Source organism: Myotis lucifugus, unplaced genomic scaffold, assembly GCF_000147115.1.
Source record: "Myotis lucifugus unplaced genomic scaffold, Myoluc2.0 scaffold_336, whole genome shotgun sequence".
Classification (NCBI taxonomy): domain Eukaryota; kingdom Metazoa; phylum Chordata; class Mammalia; order Chiroptera; family Vespertilionidae; genus Myotis; species Myotis lucifugus.
The window spans coordinates 175,017-187,580 of record NW_005871384.1 but is presented as its reverse complement, the minus strand read 5'-3'; the positions used below and the strand labels follow the sequence as shown (position 1 = coordinate 187,580).

Below are 12,564 nucleotides of genomic sequence, written 5' to 3'. Positions count from 1 at the left end.
TGGGGCTGTGCGTATACCAGTCTTCTTCTGCATTGCCACTTGTTAAGCGAAGATTGTGTATCGAGATGATACGCAACCTCATATTCCGCTTTCATGTAATACCCACTATCTTATTTCGCACATGTTAAAGGGGAGGTCCTCAGGTCCGAGGATTTCCGGAGCCGCCGGGGCTCCTTCCAGAAGCCAGTGGGGCGAACCTCGGTGGGATCTGTGATTGTGTTCGGGGTGGGGTCGAGGTTGGTGAGCCGGTGCCTTTGGAGCCGGCCCACGTCGCCACAACGGGAACTTCTCCCAAAGGCTGACCATAAAAAACTCCGGGGAAAAAACCATAATGGGGTCCCCCAGGGCAGTGGTCTGCAAACCAAGGCTTGCGAACCACATGCGGCTCTTTGGCCCCTTGAGTGTGGCTCTTCCACAAAATACCACGTGCAGGCAACAGCATACAAACCTGACTTACCCAAACTTTCCAAGGAGATGCAAGGCCATTGTTCACATTAGTGTTTGTCAGTCATTGTCATGATTTAATTTTATGGATATTGTAAGGAATTTAATTTTATCAATAAATAATATCGTTATTAAGTATGATATCAAGTTTTATTCAACGTACCTATAGTTTAACTAAGACTTAAAACTTTAAGTAAAGTTTATCAAGTTAATTTTATGGAACGTTGTGGAGTGAAAGAAGATGTAGTGTCGAGGATTGAGAAAGGTATGTTGAGATGGTTTGGACATATAGAGAGGATGAACGAAAGGAGACAGACGAAACAAGTATACAAGACGAGTGTGGATGGGAGAGTTGGAAGGGGTCGACCTCAGCGAACATACCTCAGTCAGATTGAGGACGTTTTTAGCAAAGGCCAGCTTAGGAGTACCCTAATTAAGTTAATAACAATGTACCTACCTATATAGTTTAAGTTTAAAAAATTTGGCTCTCACAAGAAATTTCAATCTTTGTGCTGTTGATATTTGGCTCTGTTGACTAATGAGTTCGCCAACCACTTATTCCCTGAGTGGCCTAAGTGGAGACCCCCGACTTGTGAGTCAGCTGGCAGCTCAGCTTTAGGAGCAGGACCCTACTCTGTAGGTGGTGAGGGAGGGTCACCGGAAGGCGGGAGGCGGGTGGGGACAGTAGGTTCGAAGTCAAAGACGCTGGTGGAGGTGGGTTAGTTCAAAGGAGACGTGGAGGGGAGGGCAGAAGCGGAGCCTGGTCCACAGGTGGGCTCTTGAGAAACTGGATGCGCAGGAGGCAGGGAGGACCCTGGGAGTCTCCCCCGAGCTGTGCTTTTTCTTTTTTACCATGCACAAGCACACTGTGCCATTTTTTTAAAAGAAGGCTTTAAGAAGCTCCAATATTATTACTACTATTATTAATGTTTGGAGGACAATCATCAGAGAATTAAAGTTACTGTTGGGAGAATAATACATGGCCACATATCCTTAGAACCCTGTATACATGTGTTCCACACCGTCAGCGCTGCCAGGGTCCAGAGAGGGAGGGGAAAGCATCAGACGTCACAGAGCGTCCCTTGTCCCTGAGTGAGGGTCCAGGGCCAGGCTGAGCTGGACCACTGGGCTAGCCCCACTCCCTACATCCCCTCATTCCCAGAAGGACACTCAGTCTGCTTCAAGGGGTCACTGACCATTCCATCAGGTTCAAGACTAAAAAGGAAGCAGGCTTAAAAATCAAACCTCCCTCTCACGCCAAGAAAATCTTTGTATTGGCCACTGCCTCTAGCCGCTGGCCTCAGAAGTCAGAAGTCAGGCCCTCTGAGCAAGAGAGATTTTGCTCAGACACTGGCCCGGAGGGAAGTGAGGAGTCTGGACATGCATACAGCTCTCTGAGGTCACCCCCGCATTTGGGACTGGAATGTGTGGGCCTTTCCTGGGTGTCTGACCAGGGCTGTGTCAGTGAAGACATGTAGTATGAAAGCCAGCTGGTAAACATTCCCTCCGCCCAAATTTTTACTTTATCTCCCCCTCACACGCTTCCTGGCAGCCTCGGAGAAATGTCAGAGGCTCACTGGACAAAAGGGGTGGTTTTTTTGGTTTGTGTTGTGTGTGTGTGTGTGTTTTGTTTGTTTGTTTTAAGAAGGCGGTTTTAAACAACTTTCAGAATTCACTAGCTTTGATTTCCATCTCAGGCCAAGATGGAGTCATAAGGATTAGATTTACCCTACCGCTTCCACCTGAAACAAAAAACTAACATGTGAAATATATGAAGCAACAGTTTTCAAGGCGATGGATGGCAGGCAATGAAAGACAGCAATTCCTGAGAGAGCAAAAAAATGGGTGAGCCCTGCCACGGGCCCAGCTCACTGCCCTGAGAGCGTTCCAGACCCGAGAGCAGCAGAGGGAACCCAGAGGGAGCCAGCGGACTGTCTGGGTTGAAGAAACAGCTGCGTGTCTGGGAAGAACAAAGTGGCCAACGATGGCAGGACAGAGCTCCAGAGAGGAGAGACCCTGGAGACCGACAGAAGGCCCCTCCTGTACGCAGCTGGGGACTGGTCAGCACATGCATGAATGAGCAAACTACTCCAGGTGGGAAGAGAAATAGAGGTAACTGTCCAACCCCCACGTGGGGCTGAGGGGAGTGCAGCAAGGACAGGAACCCCATTATTATAACTATATTCCATGTGTTCACAGGTGTAGATGCACAGATGATCTCAAAAAATCCCAACTGGCCGAAACCGGTTTGGCTCAGTGGATAGAGCGTCAGCCTGCGGACTGAAAGGTCCCAGGTTCGATTCCGGTCAAGGGCATGTACATTGGTTGCGGGCACATCCCCAGTGGGAGATGTGCAGGAGGCAGCTGATCGATGTTTCTCTCTCATTGATGTTTCTAACTCTCTATCCCTCTCCCTTCCTCCCTGTAAAAAATCAATAAAATATATTTAAAAAAAAATCCCAACTGGACTTCTAGAGATGAAAACAATGTCTGAAATGAAAACAACACCAACCCTGGATGGGGTTAACAGCAGATTGGGTACGACAGAATAAAATAAAATATTAGTAAACTTGAAGACATAGCAGCAGAAACTATGCAAAATGAAAAACAGAGGAAAAGGAATGTTTAAAAAAGGAAAGAACAGCCGTGAGCTGTGGGACAACTTCAAGCAGCCTAATATATGAGTAATTAGAGTGCTTGAAGAAGAGGAGAGAAAAGAAGGAACAGAAAAAATATTTGAAGAAATAATAGCTGAAAGTTTCCAAATTTGATAATTATAAATCCACAGACCCAAGGAACTCACTAAACTCAAGCACAGAAAACATAGAAGACACAAACTCCATCAAGAATGTATACTCTCGCCCTAACTGGTTTGGCTCAGTGGATAGAGCGTCGGCCTGCGGACTGAAGGGTCCCAGGTTCGATTCCGGTCAAGGGCATGCACCTGGGTTGCGGGCACATCCCCAGTGGGGAGTGTGCAGGAGGCAGCTGATCGATGTTTCTCTCTCATTGATGTTTCTAACTCTCTATCCCTCTCCCTTCCTCCCTGTAAAAAATCAATAAAATATATGAAAAAAATTTAAAAAAAAGAATGTATACTCTGAATAACCCTATATCTATTTTTTAAATTGAATTTGTAGCTAAAACCTTTCCACAAAGAGAATTTAAGGCCCATATGGCTTCACTGGGGAGTTGTACCAAACTGTTAAGGAAGAAATAATACCAATTCTCCACAAATTCTAGAAAATTGAAGAGGGGAGACAACTTCTCAATTCATTGCACTAGGCTAGTGTTACTCTGATACCAAAATCAAAGACATTATAAGAAAAATACACCAATATTCATCAAGAGCATGGATGCAAAAATTCTAAACAAAACTTTAGCGATTGAATTCAACAATATACATAAACCATAAGATATCATGACCAAGTGAGGTTTATCCCAGGAATTCAAGGTCAGTTTAACATTCAAAAATCAACCAATGCATAGCATAAGGATAGAAATATAGACCAATGGAATAGAATTGAGAGCCCAGAAATAAACCCATACATCTGTGTTCAATTCATTTTCAACAATGGAGCCAAGAGAATTCAAAGAGATAAAGAACAATCTTTTAAAAATAATGGTGCTGGGACAACTGGACAGCTCATGCAAAGAATGAACTTGGACTCCATACCTCACACCACATACAAAATTAACTCAAAATGGAGCGTAGACCTAAATGTAAGAACTAAAATTCTACAACTCTTAGAAGAAAACATAGGTGTAAATTTTTATCACCTTGGATTAGGAAATAATTTCTTAGATATGACATCTAAAGCATAAGCAAACAAACTATAAGAGGAAAAATTGGACTTCATCACAATTAAAAACTTTTACGTTTCAAAGTACAGTCTCAACAAAGTGAAAACATAATCCACAGAATGGGGGAGGGTATTTGCAAATCATCTCCAATAAGGGTTTTGTATCCAGAATATACTTTAAAAACCACAAAACTCTTTAAAAAACAACAACAAACAAACACAAAACTCTGACAGCTTAACAATAAAAAGACAAATAACCCAATTTAAAAATGGGCAAAAGATTTGAATAGACATTTCCCCCAAAGGAGATGTACAAATAATCGATCAGCACATAAAAAGATCTCAACATCACTAGCCATCAGGGAAAAGCCAATTAAAACCACACTGGCACATCAGACACACCCATTAGAATGGTTAAAATGAACGTCTGATTGTTCCAAGAATTCTCGTTGGCAAGAACATGGGGCCCCTAGAACTTTCATATAAGTCTGATGAGAATGTAAAATGGCACGAGCACTTGGGAAACAGTTTGGCAGTTTCTTAAAGAGTGAAGCACACCTACCACATGACTCATCCATTCCTCTTCACCCCCGAGAAATGGAAGCATGTGTCCATATGAAGACTCACACATGAATTTTCGTAACAGTTTTATTTCCAAGAGTCACAAGCTGGAAACAGCCCAAATGTTCTGTCGAGAGCTTAGCTAAGCTACTCCACGTTATTGCTGCCTCACCATCCATTTTATTGGCCTGCGGGGACCTTCCTCTGGTTGCTGCTGCTGCAGGGATGCCGGCTCTCCTTCTGTCAGGGTCCTGGTCTGATTCCTTTTATTATTATTATTATTATTATTATTAATTACTACTACTACTACTACTACTACTACTACTAGAGGCCCGGTGCACGAAATTCGTGTATGTTAGGGTCCCTAGGCCTGGCCAGTGATCAGGGCCAATCTGTGGAGTGACCAGTGGGGCAATTGGGGCCCCTGCTCACACCTGCCTTGGCCTGGCACTGCCCGCTCACCTGCTCCACCATCCCACCATGGTCCCGTTCTCATCGGGGCCCATCGGGGCCAGCAGCACCTCCACTGCTGCCCACTGCCAGCACCACTAACGCCCACCATGTTCTGCGCCATGTTCTATGCCGCCCCCTGGTGGTCAGCGTACGTCTAACTCACGGTCAGTTGAACTCCCACCCATGGGGACAGTTTGGATATTAGCCTTTTATTATATAGGAAGGAGGAGGATTGGGTTTGATTCCTTCTTAATTACTGAGCTTCCATTTGCTGTGAAGGGGACACCAACAAGCTTTGTCCTGCGTTCCATTTCCAGCCTTTCTGAGGCAGAGCCCTTCCCAAGCCCCTGGACTTCCCACTGTGCGGGCAGCAGCCAGCTTGGTTTATGGTTTCAGGGCAACTCCACGAACTCCCCGTGCAAGCCATCACCTGAAGCAGCCACCACCCACACTTGTCACCAGCATCCTGCCTGCGGCAGGTCACGGGCAGGTGAAACCAGGTCTCTGGATTCACTACCTGATGGGAAAGTGACGGTTTACAAGGCTGGTGCAACCTTTCTGTATATATTATTCCCCTAAAACACAAAAACAGAAATTCCTGTGCTATTGGATTTTTCACATTATTTCACTATAGTCAAGTAACAACTATAAGGCAGGCACTATGCTCAACACATTGTATAATAACTTTTAACTTTATTTAAAAAAATTTTAAATATATATTTTTATGGATTTCAGAGAGGAAGAGAGAGATAGAAACATCAATGATGAGAGAGAATCATTGATCGGCTGCCTCCTGCAGGCCCCCTACTGCGGATCAAGCCCTCAACCCGGGCACATGCCCTTGACTGGAATGGAACCCAGGACCCTTCAGTTCTCGGGCCGAGGCTCTATCCACTGAGCCAAACCAGCTCGGGCTAGCTTTTAACTTTCATAACAACAACTCAGGATGCAGAGTATCTTCCTGATTTTACTGATGAGGGAACTGAGGCCCAGAGAGACTAAATAGACAAAGTCCACGCAGCTAGTGGGCAGGTCTCAGGCACGCCGTGACCCACGTCTAAATGAGGTGTTGGCAAATGACAGAGAATCCTGGCGTGAGAGGAGCAGGCCCACACCTCTGTGCCTAAGGCACGAGCGCTCTCGGTCCTTCTTTTTCCTGCAGTCCCACTGGGTTTTCCTAGAGAGAGATCTTGAGCAAAGGCCTGGCAAGAGTGCCTTTCCCTGAATAGTAAGATGAGGAATGTGGGCGCCACCCCTGCCGTCCCCGTCAGAGATCTCGGATATTCTGCATGTAGGCATCTCTCTTGTGAGCAGCATTTATTCTCACCCAACACGGTGAGGCATGCTGGTTGGAGTGCGTGTGTGCTCCTGTGCGCGTGCGTGTGCGTGTGCTTGGCGGGGAGTGGGGGGTGCCTCGGCAGGACCATCAGGGAGCCTGATGTAGCAGCATCTGTTTCCACTCATTCCAGAAGACTTCCAGCTGCCACAAAATGATGCATTTGCTTGCTCTCCGTGGGGATTTTGGAGGCAAGTTGAATTCGTACAGAGGTTGTTAATCCACAAAGGGCATTTCACAGGAGTTTAGTGTCCGTCCAAAGGGGAGCCAGGCCAGCTGAGCCCCTCTCTACACCTGCCTTTATTTTGTTGGGAACAGGACAGGGGAGTTAGCGGGTTCAGTCAGGATCTGTGTTTGTGGTGAAAGGAACTGGTGAGTTTAATCAAGAAAAGGGCATTCAGCCTGGCCAGGTAGGTCAGTTGGTTAGAGCATCTGCCTGATACACCGAGGTTGCTTGTTCGAACCCAGGTCAGGGCACATATAAGAATCAACCGATGAATCCTTAAATAAGTGGAACAACAAATCAATGTTTCTCTCTGTCCCCCTCCCCTCTCTCTAAAGTCAATTTTTAAAAAGGGGGAGGGACATTCAGCCCTGGCCATCGCGGCTCCGTTGGTTGGGTGTTGTCCCTTGCATCTAAAAGGTGTCAGTTCAATTCCGGGTCAGGGTACTGGCTCAGGTTGGTGATTCAGTCCTCAGTAGGGGGCATGCAGGAGGCAGCTGATCAATGTTTCCCCGCTCACAGCAATGTTTCTCTTCCTCTCTCTCTAAAAATCAATAAAAAAGAAAAGGGGATTCATTGGGAGGAAACCACGTGAAGGAAGACATGAGCACCCAGGTTTAAAGAAAGATAAGAACGAGGGAAAGGCCCGGGGTTCAGCAGCCGCACCTGGAGGAGCCTGTCTCCAGGGGGCTATGAGCTGACTCGGCTCCGGCCGCCCTCTCTCGGCTGTACTTCGGCACCAGATTTAATGTCCAAGGACAGAGAATTTAATTGCTCCACCTTGCGTTTAATTTGGTCACTGACTCATCACAGTCACAGCCATCATGGTGGATGTCGCTCACTGCCAGCCACTGTTTGGCTTCCCAATGCCAGCACACAGTCACCCTTCTCCCTATGGTTGCAGTTCCAGCAGCGCCCCTGCTCTCCAGGGACAACCTCATGCGAACCATCCACGCACCACTCCATTCCCAAAGGCAGTTCCCCAAAGAAAGGGACTCTGGGTAAACAAATGCAGCCCCACTTTTAGACACCCGACGTGTGGCCACAAGTGAATCCCTTCGTCGTTTTTTAAAAATATGTTTTTATTTATTTATTTTTAATATTTTTATTGATTTCAGAGAGGAAGGGAGAGATAGAAACATCAACGATGAGAGAATCATTGATTGGCTGCCGCCTGCATGCCCCCTACTGGGGACCGAGCCCTTGACCGGAATCAAATCCGAGACCCTTCAGTCGGCAGGCCAATGCTCTACCCACTGAGCCTAACCAGCTAGGGTGTGAATCCTTTCATCTTGCAGGGCCTCAATATCTTTATGGGTCACCGAGGAACCACAACCCTTGTCCTGCCCTCCTGACACTTGATGTGTTGCCAAGGGACACCTTGCCCCTGCGCTCTCTAATCTCACAGCCAGGCCCCTCCGTGGTTTCCGACGGGGTCATAGTGCCTTCGCTCTGGAAACCTTTCCCATCTTTCTCCCACAAGGAGCCACGTGGAAGGTGGCGTTTGAGGTTATACAATAACCTTCTAAGTCTATTTCTTCAACTGTCAATGAGAGAGAATAACCTGCCCACCTCATTATCTGTAGAAATGGTTTGACACCGTCTTCCGGGCACAGTAATCGTTCAGTAGATGCTGCTGAGCTGTTGTTGTTGCTGTTAGTATTTACTGACAACCACGTCTGGCCAGGCCCTGCTTTAATAGCCCAATTAGGTTTGCTTAGAATCAGCTACATGTTCCTATGTAAACACGGGATGTTAAAATCTTCTCCCCCACAGAAAGTTTACCTTGGCACAGCGCCACTGGCCGGGCCATGTGGGACGTTAGTAACAAAAATCCCAGGAAGCCGTGATTTTCTTTGCAGGAGGGATGCCCTGGGGATGCCTCGCGGCAGCCCGTGAAATTCAGCGGGTCCTGCGGACGCAGGGAAGCGTTCCCTGGCCCGAGTCCCAGGAATTGCTGTGCTCCTCCTGGGAAACTGGCTTCTTTTTATCTTGTGGACTCTGCATCACAGGACCCATCCTGTTTCCCTGCTGCTTTTCCAAGCAGGAGTCCATTCTAGCAGAGACTCGGGCCTCGGTGCTGCCTATGGTACTGGGGATGCTAACCTTACCCCGGCCTCACCTCTTCTCGTCTACCTTTTCCAAAGATTTCTTCACGTACCTTTTCTACTTGTTTTTTGAGTAGGATGAACACCGTCCCTGCCTTGGCATCCAGCCCTCCATGAGGCATAAGATGGCATTTGAGCGCCCCTTCGCTTCCTGGAGGGCTGTGCCACCTCTGAGGCTCCGCTCTCCCCCCACCCTCAGCAGCCCCACCTCATGGGTGGTGGTTCAGGACTCCCGGGGTCCAGGTAGCTTGGGCCCGGTTGTGAAGTGGACACGCTACCCTGTTCCTTGTGCCCGAAACCCAGGGACAGCCTCCCCACTCCTCTATGGGGAAGGGACCCTGGAGACAGCCATCTCAGCCCCCAGTCATGGGAGCTGGGGATGGGCAGGTTGTGTGCGGAGAGGGTGTGGTCCGGTCCGTCTTCCTGCCTCTCTCCTAACTGTGACACGTCAACCTGAGCCCACATAACCTCCACACCCTCTCCAGGTGCACATGGACCCCCCTCTCCCTCCTGCTCTCCACCCAGGGTGTTCAGGCCTGGGGGACCCAGGCAGGCTTGGCCAGGAGCAGGGGTGTCACCTCTGACCGCTCAGCCTGCTCCCCCACACCCTGAGCAGGGGGCTGGGCTCAGCTCCGAGAGGCCTCCTCCAAACCCGCAGGCCCCCCTGGCCCCTCTCTGGCAGAGCCCACACCAAGAACCGCGTCAGCTGCACTCCTCGGGATGTTTTCAATCACTGATCCCAAACGGGCTCCGCTGCAGGCACAGATGCTCATCTTACAGGTCCAGGCCGCACACTCCACCATGCAAGTCACTCCCCGCCGTGTCCCCGGGCTGCCCCCAGACATGTGTGTGGCTGAGCAGGGTCTGGGGCTCAGGAGGTCAGGGTTCAGCCAGGGCCTCCCCCCGCTCCCTGAGCCCCTGCAGAAGGTCACCTGTGCACAGCACTCAATGGGAAACCAGATGGGATCAGTAAGAAGGTGACAGATTCTTCAGGGAAGGGAGGCACGGGCAGGTAAGACCTACTGAGTCCTCTAGGGTTCGGAAGGTCTCGATACCCAAATTACCCCCCCGCAGCCTCAGCAGCCCAGCAGCCAGGCGCTGGCGTTCTGTTTACTGCGGTGAAATGCACAGAACACAGCTTCGCCGTCGGGGCCACACACAGTGTCACCACCCGTCCCCCCAGAACGTTCCCATCTTCCCAAAACGAAACTCTGGAACTACACTTTTTAAAAATGTTTTAATTGATTTTTAGGGAGAGGGGAAGGGAGAGGGAGAGAGAGATAGAAACATCCATGAGAGACAAACATTGATTGGCTGCCTCCTGCACACACCACAGTGAGGATAGAGCCCGAAACCTGGAGCTGCTAAATTTTTAAGAGTCTTATTCATCACGTTTTCATTGGAAATCCATGTGGTTTCTTGAGGGGAACACAGATATGTGGGACTTTTGAGGGCCATCAGTTGGAGGGGCGAAGGTGGAGACAGGAGGCCTTCAGCAGAAAATGTGGGGAGCCCCAGGGGGCTGGGGGGCCAGCTGGGCTCACCTGGAGTGGGGGGAGGAGACAGGTGGACAGAACGCTCCTGGGCCAGCCCTCTGCTGCCCGGGAACCTCTGCGGGGCCTCCAGGGGGAGGTTTTCCATGCTCAGACCTGATAAACACCACACGTGGGGGCCTGGTGAGCAGCGCCCAGCGGGCAGGGCTGAGGACAGGCAGGATGGCGCCCTGAGAGCCCAGCTTCCCAAACCGCAGAGCGGAGACAAATATGTGAAGCATGTGACTCCTCAGAGGCGTGGCCCTGGGTCCCCGACCCCCCGGACAGGCTGCCCGCAAGCATTCTGGTGGGAATCTTGTTTTCCTTCTTTCAGACAAAAGCAGATTTGCGGACAGATTAGGGAGCAGGGGGCTGGGCTGAGGGGGGTGGGTCACCCGGGAGCACCAGCCTGTCCTGGAGCATTGCAGCGACACTTAGTGAGGTGCGGCCCTGGCTCAGCCCTGGGAGCGAGGACAGGTTCAGGGAAAACTCTGGAATGCTCGGAAGGGCTGCAACCCTGGCTCCTGGGGAGCTGGCCAGTGGGAGGGCGTCCTTCATCCGTAGTTTCCATTTAATCCCCTAGGAGGGGGTGCTGTGGATATCCCCACCGTACAGCTGGGGAAACTGAGGCATGGATCAGTGTGTCCAAGGAGGAGTCAGAACCCAGACCCAGAGCTCGCTCTTAACCTCGCTCTTAACCTCGCTCATCTCTCACGTGATGCAGAGGCTTCTCCCTGGTCCCCCGATGTACCCGGGGGCCATCGAGGGCGTCACTTACGACTAATAACCACTCTCCACACAGCACCTTCCCATGGGTGACTTGTTTGGCTCCTACAACTATATACAGTTGGAACAACATATGACGGCAGTCATTCCACAGAGCAGGAAACTGGGGCTGGAGAAGCTGTTTGGTTCAGATTATAGGCTGAGATGAGTCCCTCCCCCTTCATATGTTGAAGTCCTAACCCTCAGAACCTCAAGATGTGACTGTCCTTGGCAGAGGATCTTCACGGAGGTGACAAAGCTAAACTGAGGTAGTTAGTACGGACCCTAACCCACATGACGGGTGCCCTTAAGAGATGAGGACACAGACACATGTAGAGAGAAGGTCACAGAGAAGACAGCTCTCTATAAACCAAGGAGAGGCGCCTAAGGAGGAACCAAGCCTGCTGACCTGATCTTGGACTTCTGGCCTCCAGAATTATGAGAAGACTAATTTCTGTTCTCTAAACTCTCAGTGGTGATATTTGTTACAGCAGCCCAAGCTGACTAATACACTTCACTCCCAGTTCCCCCCATGTCCTGCTTCTCCCCATGAGCCCTACTCCAGGGCAGGGACGCCCAGCTTCTATTCCTCTCCGGTCACAGGGAGTTCGAATGAGGTGGTACAGGGAACAATGCTTTTACCAGTAGGGTGCCATCACTACTGGGTGGGACTCCTGTTAACGTAACTGTTGTCAGATGCACCAATCCTGCCTGCTCTGTGACCGTGGGCAAGTTGCTCAAACGCCCTGTGTCCAGCTGCCCTCATTTGCAGTGGTGACAACCAGCGTATCACAATCTTGGTGTTATTGTGCATCGTAAGTAAAACGATACAGATTTTGCTAGCAGAGTGTGGCACACCGTCGGTGCTCACTAAATGCTCACTGACGTCACCACCACCATCAACAACGGCTAAAAGGGCGTGAGGTCCTAGAGGTCTGCTGACCCTCCTTTCCTTCCTGCTGTGGAGGTTGGAGGGCCTGGAGGTCAGGCAGTTGCAGGAAAGACCCCAGTGTCCAGAACGTTCCCCCTCAAGTGTGAGTGGGACGGTGTTGGGGGCAAGGACCCTCATATTCTCAGAAATCCCGCTGCCTCCAGGGCAGGCTCTTTCCTCCCTCTCCCCCCGGAGGCGGTGCCTCCACTCCCAACAGGATGGACGCGGGGTCCTGGAGGGGACCCAGCCACAGAGAAGTTCCGTGGACTCACCTGTGGGTGGGGCTGGAGTGGAGGCTGTGTCCCCTTCAGCCCTGACAGCTCCCTTCCCCGCCATCCCACCGAGCCCACCTGTTCATGCAACAGCCGCCTGGGCTGCCACCCTCCCCCATTTCCCTGTCCTTACAGC

General features: G+C 50.1%; 1 protein-coding gene across 1 annotated transcript in view; it reads right to left on the bottom strand.

Moving 5' to 3' along the window:
* Positions 1–12,492, bottom strand: part of WDR86 (WD repeat domain 86) — a 26,086-nt gene extending 13,594 nt beyond the window's left edge. The window contains exons 1-2 of the mRNA XM_014466370.2: positions 12,429–12,492; positions 122–298 (exon numbers count right to left, since the gene is read on the bottom strand). Coding sequence (XP_014321856.2) covers positions 122–298; positions 12,429–12,492 — 241 coding nt within the window. The remainder of the gene's footprint in view (positions 1–121; positions 299–12,428) is intronic.
* Between the last annotated feature and the right edge of the window lie 72 nt (positions 12,493–12,564).